Consider the following 22012-nt stretch of genomic DNA (forward strand, 5'->3'; position numbering starts at 1 on the left):
GGACTATAATCTGGTTTTGTCTGAGTTTTAACTTTGTACACTCCAGTCCAACACCGGCACCTCCAAATCCAGTAGATTTGTTAAGCATGATTTGTTTTGCATAAACCCAAGCTGTCTTTGTCCAATCTTGTAATGCCTTCCAAATGTTCTATTATCACATCTTTTATAATAGACACTAGCATTTCCCCACTACTTGTGTTAGACTAACTGGAATATATTTCCCCGTTTGCTTTTGTCTGTTCGTCTCTTTTTAAATAGTGGGATTACAGTTGCTGCCCTCAAATCTGCAAGATATGCTCCAGAGTCCATGGAATTCTGGAAGGTGACCATCAATGCTTCCCATGTTAATTCTTATACACCATGACATAGCAACTTGTACAAAGAGCAAGGGCATCGCCCACCAGCCCCACCTTCCATAGGAAAGAAATGCCAACTTTGTCAAGTATTGCCAAACTCACCAGAAAGACAGTGAAGTTGATCTTGACATAGGTGATGGAATAGAGTGATCATGAGTCTGCAGCAGCCTGTGTTAAGTCTTTTTCCATACCAAAATCTCCAGGAATAGAAGTCTGGAGAGGTAGAAAGCAGTCTACTGATTAGCTCTCCACAGAATCGTAGAATCACACATTAGAGAAGAATCCTTTGGCCCATTGAGTCTGCACCTACAAATAACTGCCCTATATCTACATGGGTCCCACTTTTCCACACTCAGCCCATAGTTCTGAATGTTGTGACAGTTCAAGTGCTCTTTCAAGTACTTTTGAAAGATTGTGTGGTTTCCTGCTTCAATTATCCTGCCAGGCAGAGGATTCCTGATTCCCACCACCCTCTGGGTGAAAAATATTTCCTTAAATCCCTTCTAAACCTCCTGCTTTCCACTTTAAAATTATGCCTCCTTTAACTCAAGGGAGCTGCTTTCTATTTACCCTGTACATGTCCCTCATAATCTTACACACCTCAGTGAGGTCCCCTCTCAGCTTCTCTGCTCGAAGCTTATCCAACCTCTCTTCACCGAAATGCTCCATTCCAGGTAACACTCTGGTGAATCTCGTCAGCCTTCCTATAGTGCGGTGACCAGAACTGCATACGACATAACCAAAATCCTATACAACTTCAACATAACATCCCTGTTCTCATAATGAATACCACGACAGATAAAGGCAAATTTCCATTATGCCAGTTTAACTATCCTATTAATCTGCCTTGTTGCCTTCAGAAAATGTGTTCAAACCCCCCAAGATCCCTCTATCCCCGAGTTCCTAGTGTCCTTCCAATCATTTAGTACTCCCTTGTCTTGTTACTTCTTCCAAAATTCACCAACTCTCTCAAATCAGGATTAAATTCCATCTGCTATTGACCTGCCCATCTGACCAATCCACCTATCTCCTCCTCACTAGCAACCACTTGGCTAATCTTTGTTACATCTGCACACATATCATCTGTCCTCTGCTCCTCCTGCCATATTTTCTACTGTATTGTTTATGTATATCACAAACAAGGGACACATCACTGATCCCTGCAGTATGCCACTGAGCACCAGGCACCACTCTCTCAAACACCACCCTCTGTCTCCTGTCACTAAACCAATTTTGCATCGAACTTGCTAAAGTATCCTGGCTCCCATGTGCTTTATCATCATTGACAGTCTTCCATGAGGTAACATGGTGGCTCAGTGGTTAGCACTGCTGCCTCATAGCGCCAGGGACTGGTTTGGCTTCCACCCTTGGGAGGGTGTCTGGGTGGAATTAGCATATTCTCCGTGTCTCCACCTGGTGCTCTGGTTTCCTCCCACAATCCAAAGATGTGCAGGATAAGTGGATTGGCCAGGCTAAATTGCCCCATTGTGTTCAGGGATGTGCAGGCTAGGTGGGTTAGCCATGGGAAATGCAGGGTTAAGGGTAGAGGTTTGGGTATGGGTGGGATGCTCTTAGGGGGTGAACTGAGTGGGCTGAATGGCCTGTTTCCATGCTACAGGGATTTTGATTCTGATGTGGGACCTTGTTAAAACTTTGCTGAAAGCCATATAAACTGCATCAACTCCAACTGTAGTTTCCTGCTTCATCCCCACCACCCTCGTGAAAAGGGGAACGACATTAGCTTTCTTCCAGTCCTCTGGCACCCTTTTGCAGCCAGAATGGAATTTAAAATTTGGGTCAGAGTCCCTGTAATTTCCTCCCTCATCTCACATAGCAGCCCGGGATACAATCCATCCTGATCTGGAGATTTGTCCACTTTTATTCCTGCCAAATATCACCTCGCTTCCTATATCAAACTGCTAAAGAACCTCATCTTCTTGAATTCTGATTCTACATCCATCTTCTCCAAAGTGAAGACATGTGAAATATTCATTTAACACCCTACCAGTGTCCTCGAGTATTACACACAGATTGCCCTCTTGTCCCTGATGGGCCTGTATGCTTTCCGTGCTTAACCTCACTCCCTTACAGAATATCTTGGGATTGTCCCTGATATTTCGTACCCCAATTTGCTCTCCTAACTGCTTTCTTAAGTTCCTTCCTGCACAATCGATACACCACTGTTGATTGCTCCCTTTGTGCCTGTTAAAATCTTCCTTGTCCTCCTCATCCACAGACTCAGGAGCTAACTGTATCAGCAGTCTCTAAGCTGCCTTTAAGGCTTTCACTGCTCATGACCTCGTTGACTGGCAGAACTGGCTCAAGGGAGCTAAATGACCTATTCCTGTTCTTCTGTAAAATGTATGTTTTTGTTCAGCCAAGTGAAATCCACCAACAGAATTGTTCAATACTTTGGCGAGTTTACAAATGCATAATAATGATAGCACCTGATGGGATTTCTGAGGTAGTTAGTGACCAAGTTTACAAAAAAGCTGACTGCTCCTGGGGTGTATTCACTTTGTCAGTGCTTCCAGCTTTAGAAGCTTTCCGTTTGGGGTACAGAGCCAATTTATGGTTAACTGCTTATCCATTTCACCTTGGATTTCCCATTCTTTCTATTTTTGTGCTTCACTGTCTAGCAAGTTGACAGCAATCAGTCAACCGCAAATAACATGGTGGCCCCATTGACTGGAAACAGTGTGGGGCTTCACCGAGCGGAGATCAAAGCTGGAGTGCGGGAGGTGATCCTCTGTAAGGACCAAGATGGGAAGGTTGGCCTGCGGCTGCGTGCTATTGACAAAGTAAGTACCTAAGGTGCAAATACATTCATAGTTCCCATTGTGGAATTGTACAGCACAGAAAGAGGTATTTGGCTTTTCCATTGTGCCTGGGCCAGATCTTTGAAATAGATATTTATATAGTCCTACTCCCCATAATCATGGTGTCTTTCAGTTCTCTCCCAAGTCAGGAACTTCCTTGAGGTCATGTCTATGTCAGTTAGGTATAAGTGAGGACTGCAGATGTTGGAAATAAGATTCTAGATTAGAGTGGTGCTGGGAAAGCACAGCAGGTCAGGCAGCATCCGAGGAGCAGGAAATCGACATTTTGAGCAAAAGCCCTTCATCAGGAATGAAGGCAGAGAACCTCTGGGGTCAGAGAGGAAGGTGGAGCGGATAGGTGGGAAGGGAGATTGGCAGGTGGGACAGGTCGTGAGGATGGTGCTAAGCTGGAAGGTTGGAACTGGAGTAAAGTGGGGGGAGGGGAAATGAGAAAACTGGTGAGGTCCACATTGATGCCCTGGGGTTGAAGTGTTCTGAGGCGGAAGATGAGGCATTCTTTCTCCAGGCATCGGGTGGTGAGGGAGCGACGGTGAAAGAAGTCCAGGACCTCCATGTCTTCAGCAGAGTGGAGGAGGAGCTGAAATGTTGGGCCACAGGGTGGTGTGGTTGATTGGTGCAGGTGTCCCGGAGATGTTCCCTAAAGCGCTCTGTGAGGAGGCGTCCAGTCTCCCCAATTTAGAGGAGACCGCATCGGGAGCAATGGATACACTAAATGACATTGGTGGATGTGCAGGTGAAACTTTGGATGTGGAAGGCCTTTGGGGCCTTGGATGGAAGTGAGGGGGTAGGTGTGGGCGCAGGCTTTGCAATTCCTGCAGTGGCAGAAGGTGCCAGGAGGGGAGGATGGGTTGTTTGGGGGCGTGGACTTGACCAGGTAGTCACGGAGGGAACGGTCTTTGCGGAAAGTGGAAAGGGGTGGGGAGGGAAATATATCTCTGGTGGTGGGGTCCGTTTGGAGGTGGCAGAAATGTCAGCAGATGATGCGGTTTATGTGAAGGTTGGTAGGGTGGAAGGTGAGGACCAGGGATCTGGTCCTTGTTGCGGTTGGAGGGGTGGGATTTGAGGGCGGAGGTGCGGGATGACATGCGTTGGAGGGCATCTTCAACCACGTGGAAAAGGAAATTGAGGACTTTAAAGAAGGAGGCCATCTGGTGTGTTCTATGGTGGAACTGGTCCTCCTGGGAGCAGATACGGTGGAGGAATTGGGAATACAGGATGGCATTTTTGCAAGAGGTCGGGTGGGAAGAGGTGTAATCCAGGTAGCTGTGGGAGTCAGTGGGTTTATAAAAAAATGTCAGTGTCAAGTCGGTTGTCATTGATGGAGATGGAGAGGTCCACGAAGGGGAGAAGGTGTCAGAGATGGTCCAGGTGAATTTAAGATTGGGGTGGAATGTGTTGGTGAAGTTGATGAATTGCTCATCCTCCTCGTGGGAGCATGAGGTGGCGCCAATGCAGTCATCAATGTCGCGGAGGAAGAGGTGGGGAGTGGTGCCGGTGTAACTACGGAAGATCGACTGTTCTATGTAGCCAACAATCTATGTCAGTTAGGCGTAACTGCATAGATTTAAGGTAAGGGGCATTAAGTTTAGTGGGGTTATGAGGAGAAATTCCTTGCACCTTTAATGTTTCACTTGCAATGTCAAGGCATAAAGGCTATGGGCTAAATACTGGAAAACGTGATTAGAACAGTTGGCTGTTTTTGATTGGCACCTCCGAAGGGCTCTGTGCTCTAGATGTCTATGATTCTATGATTGTTGATAAACATTTCCGTGTGTGAAATAATCTGTTCCCAATTTTCAATAATTCAGTCCACCCTAAAGATTAATTTTTGGCATTCACCATGCTGGATGGGTTGACGTTCATTCAGTTGCTCAAAAAACAAATCACAGTTCAGCACAGGAATAGGCCCTTTGGCCCTCCAAGCCTACACCAATACATTTTGCCCTTCCACATTAAAATTGTCTTCACTTACGGGATCTACATTCCTCTATTCCCCTCCTATTCATGTATTTGTCCAGGTGCTTTTTGAATGCTTCCAGCCTCTCCTCTGGCAACACATTCCAGGCACTCACCACCCTTTGAGTGAAAAACTTGCCTCACACATCTCTTTTAAACCCGGACCTCCATAAACACACACCCCTTGAGCCTGTGTCCCCTAACAATTGACCCCTCCACCCTGGGAAAAAGCCTCATACTCCCCACTCCATCCATGACATTCACAATCTTATAAACATCTATCAGGTCGCCCCTCAACATCCTTCATTCCAGTGAAAACAAATCCAGTCTGCCCAACCTTTCTTCATTGCTAAAACCTCCCATACCAGGCAATATCCTGGTAAACCTTTTCTGTACCCTTTCCTAGGAATCAACATTCTTCTGGTAGTGTGATGACCAGAACTGTATGCAATATTCCAAATGTGGCCTAATTAAAGTTCTCTAAAGCTGCAGCATAACTTGTCTATCTGTACACTCAATGCCCCTTCCAGTGAAGGCAAGCATGCCATAGGCCTTTCTTTACTACGTTTTCTACCTGCGCTACCACCTCCAGTGATCTGTGGACCTGCACACCCAGATCCCTCTGCATGTCAATACCCCTAAGGGTTCTGCCATTCACTGTATAATTTCCACCTGCACTTGATCTTTCAAAATGCATCATCTTATATTTGTCTGGATTAACCTTCATCTGCCATTTTTCTGCCCATGCCTCCAACTGATCTATATCCTACTGAATCCTTTGACAATCCTCCACACTCTCCGCAACTCTACCGTTCTTTTTATCATCCACAAGCTTACTAATTAGACCAGCTACCTTTTCTTTGAAATCATTTGTTTAGATTGCCAACAGCAGAGGTCCCAGCACTGATCCCTGTGGAACACCATTAGTCACAGCCCGCCATTCTGAAAAGCATCCTTCCAATGCTACCCTCTGTCTCCAATGACTAAGCCAGTTCTGTATCCATCTCTCCAAGTCACTCCTGATACCATGTGACTTCACCTTTTGTATGAGTCTGCAATGAGGGACTTTGTCAAACTCTTTACTGAAGCCAATGTAGACAACATCACCTGCTTTTTCCTCATCAATCATCCTCGTCCCCTCTGAAAACTCAATCAAGTTAGTGAGGAATGACCTCTCCCACACACAACCATAGTCCATCGCTAATCAGTCCATTTGTTTTTAAATGCGTATAGATCTTGTTCCTGGGAATCTTTTCCAATAATTTCCCTACCACCGACGTGAGGCTCACGGGTCTGTAATGTCCTGGATTATCCCTGTTATCTTAAACAATGGGACAACATTGGGTATTCTCCAGTTCTCTGGGATCTCATCTGTGGCCAAAGAGCACACAAAGATGTTTGTCAATGCTGTAGCAGTTTGTTGCTTTGCCTCTCTCAGTATTCTGGGATAGATCCCATCAGCGGCCGGGGACTTATCTACTTCAATACTTTTTAAGTTACACAACACTTCTTCCTTTCTTATAGCAACTTGGTTTAGAAACTCGACACTCCCTTTCCTGAGATTATCCTCCACCAATTCCTTCTCTTTGGTGAATACTGACATACCGTATTTTTTTAGAACCTCACCTCCCTCTTCTGGCTCTACACATGGATTCCCTCATTTATCCACTTACCCAGCAATATCTTCCAAGATGTCCCTCAGTTTTGGTTTCTGAGTTTGGTTGTTAAATTTTTTGCAGATGGGGCAGCAGGTTAGCCTGTCTGTTCACCCCCTTGATTCCCTTCAGAACAGGCTGCAGTATTAACCTGGTATAAGCTATCTTAATTGCACTTGTCCTTGACTGACCAAGGCATTACTGATCTTAGGGCAGGACTGTGGGAGTGCTACACGGTCAGAGATGCAGTCTTTTGGATGACACACCTAGCTGAGTCTCTGTTTGCCCTTTTTCTAAAACTCAGACAGATGTGAAAGATTCCATAGCACCATGTGGGGATCCCCCTGTACTGCTCGTCACTTCTTATCTCTTGATCAACATCAAAATTGATCTAGAATAGTGGGAACTGATGTAAAAATAGATTTATTGTCACATTTGCTAACTCACAGCAAGATGTTTCTATGCATCATTTCAAAATGTATTTAATAGACAGTAAAAATGATTTTAAAGTCCATGAAACATGCTTGAGTTTTAAAATTTTTTTTCTTTCTGTTATGCTCTCTTTCCTCTTTTCACGCATTCCTTCCTTGTTCTTTTCCTTTAGGGGATCTTTGTCCAGTTGGTTCAGGCCAACTCCCCTGCTTCTCTCGTTGGGCTGCGTTTTGGGGACCAGATCTTGCAACTGAATGGACAGACCTGTGCAGGCTGGAGCACTGACAAAGCACATAAGGCACTGAAGCAGGCACCACAAGACAGGATCACTGTCATTGTCCGTGACCGGTAGGTAGCTCTTTCAACTCGAGTGGCTCTGGTTGGAATGTGAAAGGGACAGGATCCTCAAGGGTTATGATTTGAAATAATTGACTTATTTATTTCATTTTGAGATTTATGTGCTGGCTTCTCACTGTTGGATAAATTCATGGGGAAAATTTGTCCCAAAGTCCGGTCCAACATTGAAACCCCTCCCATTTGCGTGTTACATTTGAACATGTGAATGTATGAATTGAGCAGGAGTAGGCTAATCGTTGCTCTCAGCTGCTCCACTGTTGGATAGGATAGTGGCCAATCTGACTGTAAGCTTAATTCCACTTTTCTGATTGCTCCAATACCCTTTTGATTCCCTTCCAGCATCAGAATTGATTTAACCCTGCCTCCACTGCTCTTTGGGGGAGACCAGTCCAGAGGCTAATGACCCACTGAGACAAAACCTTTCTCCTCATCTTTTTCTTAACTAAACAGTACTTTACTTTTAAACTATGACTCCTAGTATTAGTCTCTCTCACAAGGATAAACATCCTGTCAGAATTCACCCTGAAAGTCCCCTCAGGATCTGATATGTTTCAATAATATTGTACCTCATTCCTCTAAACACATTTGGATGACCATCCATCTTGTGCAACTTATTCTTATGAGACGATCCCTTCTTCTCAGGAATGACTCAAATGAGCCTTTTATGAGCTGTTTTTATATATCTCAAGTAATGAGAACAAAGCTGTATACAGTGCTTCAGATGTGGCCTCACTAATATCCTATATAACTGTGCTATATTTCTCTTTCATATCCCTTTCCTGTTTCAATAAGTGACAACATTCCTAATCACTAGATGCATCAATGTGAATCTGGCCTCAGCTTAATACCAAGTATCCTCTTCACTGTATAAAAGTGCCTACTTTCACCTCTATAATATCCTTGTCCCATCAATCCTCCTTCAGTCAATCTGCTTTTGAAAATTGTTTCCATCTTCACTTTACTGTCAGTCAAAGGACAGGAAAGGCAAAGCACAGAAATCAAAGACAAAAATCAAAAAGGACCATGTTTCATAATGATTCTAAAAGGGCAATAAAGGTCAAAAAAATGAGCCTGCAGGCTCTGTCTCTCCATCCGAGGAGCACTTGTAACTGGACGGATGAACTAACTACACAAAGTTATTAATGGATATGGTGTAATTGGGCTCTAGAGTGACCAAGAATGGCAACTCCACGTCCAGAGTTACTCAATTTTCAAAAAAAAGGTAGATGGAAAGGAAAGGGAGGGGGAGTAGAATTGCATGTTAAAGAGGAGATTAACACAGTAGGAAGAGACGACATTAGCCTGGACAATGTGGAATCAGTATGGGTGGAGCTGTGTAACACCACATGAAAAAGACATTAGTGGGAGTAAAATACAGACCACTAAACAGTAGTTATGAGGTTGGGGATTGTCTCGAATAGGAAATTTGAGGTGTGAGTAGTAAGGGTCCAGCTGTTAATCTGGGTGACTTCAATCTGCATATTGATTGGACTAACCAAACTGGTAGCAATGCGATGGAGGAGGATTTCCTGGAACATGTGAGGGATGGTTTCTTCAACCAATATTAAGGAACCAAGTAGAGAACAAGCCATCCTAGATTGGGTATTTTGTGATGAGAGAGGATTAATTATCAACCTTGTAGTGCAAGATTCTTTGGGCAATAGTGACCATAATATGGTAGAATTCTTCAAGGTAAAGAGTGACACAGTTAAATCTGAAACTTGGGTCCTGGACTTAAAGAAAGCTAACTTTGATGGTATAAGGCCTGCATTAGCTAGGATAAGCTGGCCAAGGACACTTCAGGGGTTGGCAGTGGATAGCCAATAGCAGACATCTAAAGAATATATGGATGAACTTCAACAATTGTGCATTCCTGATTGGCATAAATGTAAAACAAGGAAGGTGGCTCAACCATGGCTAACAAGGGAAATCAGGAACAGTGTTAAAGTCAAAGAGGAAGCATATAAATTGGTCAGAAAACAACACTAAACCTGAGGACTGAGGAAAAATGTAAAATTCAGCAGAGGGGGACAAAGGATTTAATTCAGATGGGGAAAATAGAATAATGAGCGTAATCTTGTGAAAACATAAAAACTAACTGCAAAAGCTTCTATAGATATATGAAGAGAAAAAGACTGGTGAATATAAATGGAGGTCCCTTACAGTTAGAATCAGGTGAATTCATAATAGACAATAAACAGATGGCAGACCAGTTGAAAAAATACTTTGGATTTGTCTTCACTAAGAAACTTTCTGGAAATGCTCAGTGTCAGAGGGTTAAACATGAAGGAGGAACTGAAGGAAATCTTTATTCATCTGGAAATAGTATTGGGAAATTGATGGGATTAAAGCCCGATAAATCCTAGGGCCTGATACTCCGCATCCCAGAGTACTTAAGGAAGCCCTAGAAATTATGGATGCGCTGATGATCATTTTGCAGCTTTCCATAGTCTCTGAAAAAGTTCCAATGGAGTGGAGAGTAGCTAGTGTAAAATAGGAGGGAAAGAGAAACTAGGGAATTATTGGTTGGTTAACCTGACATTTGGTTGTGGGGAAATGGTGGAATCCTTATTAGAGTGGCAGGCAGTGATGAGTAGGGTGTTGCAGGGTTCAGTGCTGGGACCCCAGCTGTTCACAATATACATTAATGATTTGAATGAAGGAACTGAATGCAATTTCTCCAAATTTGCAGATGACACTAAGGGGATGACAGTGGATGCTCCGAGGAGGATGCTAAAAGGGTGACTTGGACAGACTGACTGAATGGGCAAATACTTGGCAAATGCAGTATAATGTGGATAAATGTGAGGTTATCCACTTTGGTGGCAAAAACAGGAAGGTGGATTATTATTTGAATGATGATAATTTAGGAAAAGGTGAGATGCAATGAGACCTGGGTGTCATGGTGGAACAGTTGCTAAAGGTCGGTATGCAAATAGTGAAGAAAGTTAAAGGATAATGTGATTGGGACAAAAAGGTGACTTCGGTCTAATTGTTCCAAAGGTTCTCCATAATAAGATTTTCCTCTGGGAAATGTCTCCTCTGTTGTAGACAAATTGTTGGGGAACAGTTATAGAGTCATAGATTCATCCAGCACAGAAAAAAGTAATCTAATCTAAGAAGCAGACCCTCAGACCATACCGACCAAATTTCCTAAACTAGAACCAGTCCTTCTTGCCTGCGTTTGGCGCATATCCCTCTGAGCCTTTCATATACATGTCCTTATCCAAATGTCTTTAATGTTGTAACTGTACCCAAATCCAACACTTCCTCTGGCAGTTCATTTCACATAGAAACCACCCTCAGTGTGAATAATTTACTCTTCAAGTTCCTTTTAAACTTGAAAATATGCACGTCCAGTTTTTAAATCCGTTACTCTAGCAAATATTCCTTGGCCATTCACTTTATGCATTCCCCTCAGGATTTTATAAGCCTCTATAAGGTCAGCCCTAAGTCTCCTATGCTCCATGGAAGAAAAGCCCCAGTCTACATAGGCTCTCCCTATGACTCAAACATTTCAATACTAGCGACATCCTTATAAATCTTTTTTGCACTCTTTCAAGTTTAACAACATCGGTAGTGGGATAGTCAACACAGTTTTATGAAGGATAGGTTGTGCCTCACAAACCTTGTTGAGTTCTTTGAGAAGGTGATCAAACAGGTGGATGAGGTTAAAGCAGTTGATGTGGTGTAAATGGATTTCAGTAAGGCGTTTGATAAGGTTCCCCATGGTAGGCTATTGCACAAAATACAGGCATGGGATTGAGGGTGATTTAGCAGTTTGGATCAGAAATTGGCTAGCTGTAAAAAGATAGTGGGTGGTGTTTGATGGGAAATGTTCATCCTGGAGCTCAAGCCAGTAATGGTGTACTGCAAGAATCTGTTTTACTGCCACTGCTGTTTCTCATTTTTATAAATGACCTAGATGAGGGAGTAGAAGGATGGGTGAGTAAAGTTACGGAAGACACAAAGGTCGGTGGAGTTGTGGATAGTATGAAAGACGTTGCAGGTTACACAGAGACATAGATAAGCTGCAGAGCTGGGCTAAGAGGTGGCAAATGGAGTGTAATGCAGAAAAGTATGAGGTGATTCACTTTGGAAGGAGCAACAGGAATAAAAGGGACCAGGCTAATGTTAAGATTCTTGGTGGTATAGATGAGCAGAGAGATCTCGGTGACCATATACATAGATCCCTGAAAGTTGCCACCCAGGTTAAAAATCACACAACACCAGATTATAGTCCAACAGGTTTAATTGGAAGCACTAGCTTTCGGAGCGTTGCTCCTTCATTAGGTGCCACTTGATGAAGGAGCAGTGCTCCGAAAGTTGGTGTTTCCAATTAAACCTGTTGGACTATAATCTGGTGTTGTGATCTTTTTTAACTTTGTACACCCCAGTCAACACCGGCATCTCCAAATCATGGCTACCCAGGTTATAGAGTCATAGAGATGTATAGCATTGAAACCGACCCTTCAGTCCAACCTGTCCATGTCGACCAGATATACCAACCTCATCTTGTCCCACCTACCAGCACCCAGCTCATATCCCTCCAAACCCTTCGTATTCATATACCCATCCAAATGCCTCTTAAACGTTGTAATTGTACCAGCCTCCACCACTTCCTCTGGCAGCTCATTCCACACACAGGCCAGCCTCTGCGTGAAAAATTGATAGAGTTGTTAAGAAAGTATATGGTGTGTTAGCTTTTATTGGTGTAGGGATTGAGTTTCGGAGCCATGAGGTCATGCAGCAGTTTTACAAAGCTCTGGTGTGGCTGCATTTGAAGCATTGCATACAGTTCTGGTGACTGTATTATAGGAAGGAAGTGGAAGCTTTGGAAAGGATTTAGAGGAGATCTACTAGGATGTTGCCTGGTATGGAGGGAAGGTCTTATGAGGAAAGGCTGAGGGACTTGAGGCTGTTTTTGATAGCGAGAAGAAGGTTGAGAGGTGACCTAATTGAGACATACAAGATAATCAGAGGAATAGGTAGGGTGCACAGTGAGAGCCTTTTTCCTAGGATGGTGATGGCTAGCATAAGGGGACATAGCTTTAAACTGAGGGGTGATAGATATAGGATAGATAGTTTCTTTACTCAGAGTAGTAGGGGTGTGGAATGCATTGCCTGCAACAGTTGTAGACTCGCCAACTTTAAGGGCTTTTAAATGGTCATTGGATATTCATATGGATGAAAATGGAATACTATAGAATAGATAGGCTTAAGATGGTTCCACAGGTTGGCGCAACATCAAGGGCCGAATATCCTGCACTGTGCTGTTATGTTCTATGTACTGTAAACATTTCAACTCATGCCTTTATATGACTATTAATTGATTTTTTTTCTCTATTCTGTAAATAAATCCATGTTAGTTTTTGAAGGATTGTGTTTGTTTCCTTTCCCAAGACCTTTCCAGAGAACAGTCACCATGCATAAAGACAGCACTGGACACGTCGGATTCATCTACAAACGTGGAAAAATCACCTCCATCGTGCAAGATAGCTCTGCAGCCAGAAATGGATTGTTAACTGACCACTATGTCTGTGAGATCAATGGCCAGAACGTCATTGGACTGAAGGTAAGAGGCAATCCACAAAACCTCAATAGTTTCACTAATCAGTAAGTTTACTCACAACCTGCAATAACCTCAACAGTCACAGTTCACCAATAAGCTACAATAGTTTACCAATAGTCTGTAGTAATTACAAGAATTGTAATACTTCCAGAATCTTTAAGAATTTTAACAACAGCCTGAATCAGGAATAATTCCAATAATACAATATTTGATGAGCCAATCACCCACAAGTTTGCTGATGAGAACTCTAATCCAGATGTTGTGTTCTGGTGAAGTGGGATTGAAGGACAGCAAATCATTTGAACAGATATAACAGAGTCTCTATTTTAAAGTCAGACCTGTGAAGCAGGATAAATCACAGCAAGTATTTGTCGATTTATGTTTCTAGTCTCCTCTGTTTCTAAAATTCATTCAAATTTTTATCATTTATTTCATAATGCTTCCCTTTTCTCCTGGACTGTTCATCACTTTAGAGAAAGTGAGGACTGCAGATGCTGGAGATCAGAGCTGAAAATGTGTTGCTGGAAAAGCGCAGCAGGTCAGGCAGCATCTACGGAGCAGGAGAATCGACGTTTCGGGCTTAAGCCCTTCTTCAGGAATCCTGCGCTTTTCCAGCAACACAGTTTTCATTTTCATCACTTTGGTCTCATATTTGACCCTGTGATAAATTTCCAATCAGCTTCCCATGCCATCATTAAGGTGACCTACTTTCAGTTCCATACCTTTGTCTCATTCAGTCCCCGCCTCACCTCATCTGCTGCTGAGAGCTTCATCCAAGCCAAGCGAGTATCACCTCATCTCTCCTGATCTCTGTAACTCCTCCATCTGCACAACATATCAAATAAAATTCTGAAAATGTTGGGCATCTCCAGAAGCTGTAGAGTTCTCTCTTTCCATCTTACTGATAAGCAATGTAGATTATTTCAATGTTTCTCAATGCAAACGAGCCCGAGTTTTCAATCCTCATTGCTAATTGGCCTGATTTATTTTATACTCTGTTCATATGTCAACCTGCATTTTTCTATGATGTGGAGGTGCCAGTGTTGGCATATGAACAGAGGTCATGACACCAGGTTATCGTCCAATAGGTTTATTTGAAAATAATAGCTTTCAGAGTGCTGCACCTTCATGAAGTGCTAGTGAGAAAGGAGGAACTTAGAGACAGAATTTATAAGGAAAAGATCAAAGAGTCAAAGAACATCATGTGAATAAATTGAACACACCTAAGATGGCTCTTCAGTCTTTGATCAGTTAGAATGGAGGTGCAGTTTTGATTGATTTAATATGCAAATCCCCAAAATTTCTTTCAAGTCACTGCCCTGAGACTTGAAAGAAATTCTGGGATTTACTGTACATACTAAATCAATATATAAATTGATTTAAAACTGCACCTCCATACTAAGTGAACAAAGATTGAAGAGTTGTCTTGGTGCATTCAGTTCATTCACATGATGTTGTATGACACTTTGATCTTTTCCTTTATGAATTCTGTGTCTAAGGTGGTTGTCTTCTCTCGCTAGCACCTCATGAAGGGGCAAGGCTCCGAAAGATAGCATATTCAAATAAATCTGGTGGACTATAACCTGGTGTCATGTGATTTTTGACCTTGCATTTTTCTAAGCTTCTAAGTTCAGCTTGGATGCCATCATTAGCAGCACACGCAGATATTATCATATTAAGCACAGTGTCAAATTCTGTAGTAATTATGGATTAAATAAAATTTGACAAATAACAGCATGTCACAAACAAATGGAATTATGATGTTAAACATTTGGTTGTGTAACTTGCTGCCTGTTAATTTGCTAACTTACAATGACTGCATGTTCTGTTGATTGCTGCAGTAACCTTATCTTTAAGTTCAGATTTCCAGTAGCTTCAGTATTATGATTTTGTTTTTGTAATGTTCTGTAATTTTCCTTGGCTAAACCATTGTCTCCAGCAACAGAAACAGGAAACTTGTATCACCAGTTGTGACACACTGATTTATTGACTCTACCCTTAGATACCAGCGACTGTGGTTGCTGTTTTACTTGCATTTTCTGCTTCTTTCACCAGGTGGTGCTATGATACACCAACATAACTGCTGTTACCTCTTTGACTCTCTGCCCCATCATGAATCCTGACTGGATCTTTCAGTCAATAGATGCCAATGACTCATATATCTTGTTTTGTCACTGAATAACATTTCCTATGGCACTGGAAGGACTGCTGGGCCATATTCTGAGAGATTTCTAAAACTGTTAGTGCAGGTCTAAATAGAAAGGGCTGATCACGTAGAATGCAGGAATTGTGACATCTAGTGGTCTATGTTTGAATATCTTAATCAAAGAATTGAATATAGTCCCTTTTCAAAGACTCAGAGTCATAGAGATGTACAGCACGGAAACAGACCCCCTTCATCCACGGTGACCAGATATCCCAATCTAATCTAGTCCCATTTTCCAGCACCCGGCCCATATCCCTCTAAAGCCTCCCTATTCTTATACCCATCCACAAGCCTTTTAAATGTTGTAATTGTACCAGCCTCCATCACCCCTCCTCTGATAGCTCGTTCAATACACGCACCACCCACTGTGTGAAAAAAGTTGCCCCTTAGGTCCTTTCTAAGTCTTTCCCCTCTCATCCTAAACCTATATTCTCCAGTTTCGGACTTCCCCACCCCTGGGAAAAGACTTTGTCAATTCACCCTATATATGTCCCTCATGATTTTATAAACCGTTATAAGGTCATCCCGCAACCGCCGATGCTGTAGGGAAAGCAGCCAAAGCCTATTCAGCCTCTCCCTATAGCTCAAACCCTCTAACCCTGGCACCTCGTAAATCTTTTCCGAACCCTTTCAAGTTTAGGATACATTAGAGGTTTGGATTAGGAATTGGCTGGCTGGAAGGAGACAGAGGGTAGTAGTTGATGGATTATGTTCATCTTGGAGCGCAGTTACTAGCGGTGTACCACAAGGATCTGTTTTGGGACCATTGCTTTTTGTTATATTTATAAATGATCTAGAGGAAGGACTTGAAAGCTGGGTAAGCAAGTTTGCGGATGACACAAAAGTCGGTGGAGTTGTGGATAGTGAGGAAGGAAGTGGTAGGTTACAGCGGGATATAGATAAGTTGCAGAGCTGGGTGGAAATGTGGCAAATGGAATTCAATGTAGCTAAGTGCGAAGTCATTCACTTTGGTACGAATAACAAGATGATGGATTACTGGGCTAATGGTAGGCTACTTGGTAGTGTGGATGAGCAGAGGGATCTTGGTGTCTATGTACACAGATCTCTGAAAGTTGCCACCCAGGTAAATAGTGCTGTGAGGAAGGCATATGGTGTACTGGGCTTTATTGGCAGAGGAATTGAGTTCCGGAGTCCTGAGGTCATGTTGCAGTTGTATAAGACTCTGGTGAGGCCTCATCTGGAGTATTGTGTGCAGTTTTGGTCGCCATACTATAGGAAGGATGTGGAAGCTTTAGAACGAGTGCAGAGGAGGTTTACCAGGATGTTGCCTGGAATGGTAGGAAAATCTTGAGGAAAGGCTGAGGCACTTGGGGCTGTTCTCATTGGAGAAGAGAAGGTTTAGGGGAGATCTGATAGAAGTGTATAAGATGATTAGGGGTTTAGATAGGGTAGATACTAAGAACCTTTTACCGCTAATGGAGTCAGGTGTTACTAGGGGACATAGCTTTAAATTAAGGGGTGGTAGGTATAGGACAGATGTTAGGGGTAGATTCTTCACACAGCGGGTTGTGAGTTCATGGAATGCCCTGCCCGTATCAGTGGTGAACTCTCCTTCTTTATGGTCATTTAAGCGGGCATTGGATAGGCATTTGGAAGTTATTGGGCTAGTATAGGTTAGGTAGGATTCGGTCGGCGCAACATCGAGGGCCGAAGGGCCTGTACTGCGCTGTATCCTTCTATGTTCTATGTTTCACAACATCTTTCTGCAGTATTCCAAAAGTGGCCTAACCAATGTCCTATACAGCTGCAACATGACCTCGCAACTCCTGTACTCAATATTCTGACCAATAAAAGTAAGTGTACAAAACACCTTCTTCACTATCCTATCTACCTGTGACTCCACTTTCAAGGAGCTATGAACCTGCACTCCAAGGTCTCTTTGTTCAGATCTTTATTCAATCCCCAGAGCTTTACTTTTAAGTATATAAGTCCTGCCTTTAACTGCCTTTCCAAAATGCAGCATCTCACATTTATGTTAAGTAAACTCCATAGAAAGGATAGATTAATAACTAATTGATAGATTAATAACTACTTGAGTGTGGTAATCTGAACGTGGGTAATGATCTGTAGCATTTAGCATGTAAAAGCTGAACAAATCTTTGGTAGTGACTGTGTGTGTCAAAAACGTTGAGTGGATGGTAAGCTTGGTCTAAGGAGGGAGTTCCAGGATTTTAACTGAATGATACTGAATAAACAGTGACATATTTTTACCCCTACACTGTGAGTGGCTTACAGAGGAACTTGCAGGGGGTGGTGTTCCCATGTATCTGCTGCCCCTGTCCTTCTAAATGGAAGTGGTTGGAGTTTGGAAGGTGCTGTTTGGGGATTTTGGTGAATTTCTGCAGTGTATCTTGTAGAAGGTGCATACTGTTGCTACTGAGTGTCAGTGATGGAGGGAGTGGATGCTTGTGGATATGGTGCCATAGCTTTGTCATGGATGGTGTCAACCTCCTTGAGTATTGTTGGAGCTGCAAACATACAGGCAAGTGGGGAATATTCCATCACACTCTCTGGGACAGTCTTTGGGGAGTCAGGAGGTGAGTGACTCACCACAGTATTCATAGCCTCTGACTTGCTCATGTAGCCACCCTACTTATACGATCCATTCAGTTCAGTTTCTGGTCATTGCTAACCCCCATAATATTGATAGTGGGGGATTCAGTGATGGTAACATCATTTAATGGCAAGGGACGATGACTAGATTCTTTTTTGTTGGAGATGGCCATTGCATAACATTTGTGTGATGTGAATGTTACTTGGCTTTTTTCAGCCCAAACTCTGAAAAGATTGACCGCTTTCTCACTGATGTACTGTTTTGAATTTATTCTGTTCAGATACATGTGTTCTGTGGTTCTACTGTTTGCACCAAGTCTGATGGTTTATCACTGTAATTATGCAATAATCCTATCAACTTCCACCTTCTCTTCTATGTTCATTTAATTATTTGTCATAATCCCTCCATCCCCACAACCATTCTGATTTCTGTAACTGATATCCTATCAGTAACTGTGATTTACAAAGTGAAGAGGTACCTTGAATATTTCTTACACTTGAGCCTTTATGTTCATAGTTATTCATCCTTCTACAGGACTCGCAGGTCAGTGATATCTTAGCCGCTGCTGGGACTGCAGTCACCATTACTGTCATGCCGAGTGTCATCTATGAGCACATGGTGAAGAGGTTAGTAAACAAATAAGGTGCATCTGCTGCAAACTTGTGGTTGGTGGTTACCGTCAAACAGTTCTGTGGATAGTATGATGGAGGTCACCAATAATCACAAATGCTAACTGACCTATCCTGATCTTCAATCTGTTAGCTGGGAAGATGGTGGAGTGGTAATCTTGCTGGGCTGGTAAATCAGAACCCCAGGCTAATGTGCTGGAGACATGGATTCAAGTCCCACCACGGCAGATGGTGACATTTAAATTCAATAGAAACCTGGTATGAAAAGAAGCTAAAATCATACTGCACGGAAACTGACCCTTTGATCCAACTCACGGCAACCAAACATCCCAATCTGGCCTAGTCCTATTTGCCACCATTTGGCCTATATCCTCTAAACCTTTTCTTTTCATGTACTCATCGAGATGCCTTTTAAATGTCATAATTATACCAGCCTCCACCACTTCCTTTCGTAACTCATTTCATCTCTGACCTTACCATTTAGTTGCTCTCCCAAAACTCTCTCCTTTCTTGCTTCTAAAGATCTTTATTTTAGATCTTTTTTAAAAATTTCCAAAAGCAACGTGAAAACTGCAATTATTGCCCCAAGGAAGTGAGTGAATGCAGCTGATCACTGAAAAACCTCAAAACCAAGAGCAGCTCTCACTGCCACAATCTTCTCCGTCCAACATTTTTTTCTGTAGCTGCTCTAATTAATGATAATCATAACTATGGTAAAAACCCATTTGGTTTACTGATGTTCTTGAGAAAAGAAATCTCCCACCCTTACCTGGTCCGGCCAGCATATGACTCCGTACTCTCAGCAGTGTCCTTAACTGTCCTCTGGGCAATTAGGAATTGGTAATAAATGCTGGCCACATGACCACATCCCATTAACAAATAAATAAGAAATCCACCCGGTCCTCAAAAGTAAAATTCCTGTCCTGCTCTCAAGTACCTCCATGATTAGAGTCATAAAGCTGAATGCCATGGAAACAGACCTTTTGGTCCAACTCACCCATGCCAGCTGGATATCCTAAATTAATCTAATCCATTTGCCAGCATTTGAGCCATATCCCTCTAACCCCTTCCTATTCATGTACCCATCCAGATGCCTTTTAAATGTTGTAATTGTACCAGCCTTCTCCACTTCCTCTGGCAGCATATTCCATACACGCACCACCTTCTGCATGAAAAGGTTGCACCTCAGGACCCCTTTTAAATCTTGCCCATTTCACCTTAAACCTATGTCGTCTACTTTTGGACTCCCCCCACCTCCGGGAAAAGACTTTGCCTATTTATCTTGTCCATGGCCCTCATGATTTTACAAACCTCCTACAAGCTCACCCCTCAGCCTCCAATGCTCCAAGGAAAACAGTCCCAGCCTATTCAGCCTCTCCCTATAGCTCAGATCCTCCAACCCTGGTAATATCATTGTGAACCCTTTCAAGTTTAACAACATCCTTCCTATGGCAGGGAGACCAGAATTGAACACAGTATTCCAAAAGTGTCCTAACCAATGTCCTGTTAGCCACAATATGACCTCCTAACTCCTATATTCCAGTAAAGGCAAGTGTTCCAAATGCTGCCTTCACTATCCTATCTCCTGTGACTCCACTTTCAAGGAGCTCTGAACCTGCACTCCAAGGTTTCTCTGTTCAGCAACACTCCCCAGGACCTTATCATTCAGTGTATAAGTTCTGCCCTTGCCAAAATGTAGTACCTCCCATTTATGTAAATTAAACTCCATGTCCTCCCCTGATGGGTTCCTCCATTTCTGGCCTTTTGTCTATCCTCACTTACTGTGCGCTGGGATTGCACTGTGCTGCCTTCTGCCTGGACCCTAAACACTGGAAGTCCTGACTCAAACTCGCTCACTCCTCTCTGCCACTCTGGTAAACCCTGACTTTGTTGTTTGGTCACTGGTCTTAATCTTTCTTCTTGTGGCATGTTGTCAGTTTTTGTCTGGTTTCCACTCCTGTGAAGTACCTCAAAACATCTTACTACTTTTTCACGGCGCTATATAAATGTTAATTATTGTAATGTTGTTCTGATCTGATCCCACATTTGTTCTTCCTGCAGAATGTCTTCGGGTCTTGTGTCCCGGATGGATCACTCCACCCCGGAAGTGTAAGAGGATATTCATTAAATAATTTACAATATCGATCCAACTCTTCAGGCTGGGATTTTGCCTCGGTTAAGCAGATGGGTTCCAGCTCTCTTTTCATCTCGTGTATATTTTGCTGATTTGGCAATTCCCTCTGGGGTTTGCATTGTTCCACATTTGCTCTCTGTTTGTTTATTATTGTCATTCCCTATCAATAAGCTCATGCATGCCCTCTCCATGTTTAAATATTCTTGAGTTAAACTCTTAATGACTATGCTATCGGTTGGTGTAACTGTAAATCGTAAATCCTTCAAGCTTCTATGTAGTTTCATTGTTGTGGGCACTGGTTAGTGAATAAAGTCATGGATTGAGAGTCATTCAAGATTCTAAATAAGTTTGGGAACTCTATGTAACAAAATGGAATGTAGCATATTGTGAAACAGCGCAGACAAATTGGATTCCAGTCAATGTTGTGCTCGCTACAAGTAGTGGCTAATGTCACTGGGCTAGTAATCAAGAAGCTGAGGCTAATCCTCCAGGGACATGGGTTCAAATCCCACCTTGGCAGTTGGTGGAATGTAAATTCCATGAATAACTCTGGAATTGAAAGCTAGTCTCAGTAATTGTGACTAGTAGACTAATACCAATTGTGGTTAAAACCCATAGGGTTCACTAATGTCCTTTAGGAAAAGCAATTTATTGTCCTTACCCAGTCTGGCTTACACGTGACTCCAGACCCACAGTAGTGGCCTAGCATGCTATTCAGTTTAAAGGAAATTAGGATTGGTTGGGCAGCAAATGCTAGTCTTGTCCACAGCCCAAGTCAGGTCACACCAGCTTGAGCCCAGCTATTGGCCAAGCTCTTTGGTTGGAGCCCAGCTATTGGTCAAGTTTGTTGGCTGGAACACAGCTATAGGTCAGGGTCAAATGGGCTGAAGCTCATCTATTGGCCAATGGGGGAGGGGATGAGAATGGAATTGTAGTAATACAGGTCCACATTAAGTACTCTCAGTTCCTGAAAAATAGGCTTCCTTTGTGAGAATGAACAAGGAAAAAAAAAGAAATTAAAAGCACAACAAAGCTAGAGAATCCAGGATAAAATTACCACCCCCAAAACCCAGTGTGAGCATCAGGCAGATGATCATGGGCTAAACGTGAAACTCCATTGTTGTCGTTAATTCGGACAGATGTAAACATAAGTAGATGTGACCTCCTGTGATATCCCCCACTGGAATTAGCTCATGTGACTGTGAAGGAGTTCAGTTTCCCCTGATGGAATCCTTCTGGCAAGTTTAAAATGCCTTTTGAAGCTTCTGGTTTGTAAAATCCCACCTCCCCTCCAAAGAGC

The 22012-nt window shown here is 42.8% G+C and overlaps 1 protein-coding gene across 1 annotated transcript in view; it reads left to right on the plus strand.

Moving 5' to 3' along the window:
* The window catches only part of LOC132823014 (syntenin-1-like), a 42667-nt gene extending 21626 nt beyond the window's left edge, over nt 1-21041 (plus strand). Inside the window, exons 5-9 of the mRNA XM_060836545.1 lie at nt 2996-3157; nt 7412-7587; nt 13000-13171; nt 18484-18575; nt 20640-21041. Coding sequence (XP_060692528.1) covers nt 2996-3157; nt 7412-7587; nt 13000-13171; nt 18484-18575; nt 20640-20691 — 654 coding nt within the window. The 3' untranslated portion in view covers nt 20692-21041. The remainder of the gene's footprint in view (nt 1-2995; nt 3158-7411; nt 7588-12999; nt 13172-18483; nt 18576-20639) is intronic.
* Nucleotides 21042-22012: the final 971 nt, after the last annotated feature.

The sequence above is a fragment of the Hemiscyllium ocellatum genome, chromosome 15, assembly GCF_020745735.1.
Source record: "Hemiscyllium ocellatum isolate sHemOce1 chromosome 15, sHemOce1.pat.X.cur, whole genome shotgun sequence".
Classification (NCBI taxonomy): Eukaryota; Metazoa; Chordata; class Chondrichthyes; order Orectolobiformes; family Hemiscylliidae; genus Hemiscyllium; species Hemiscyllium ocellatum.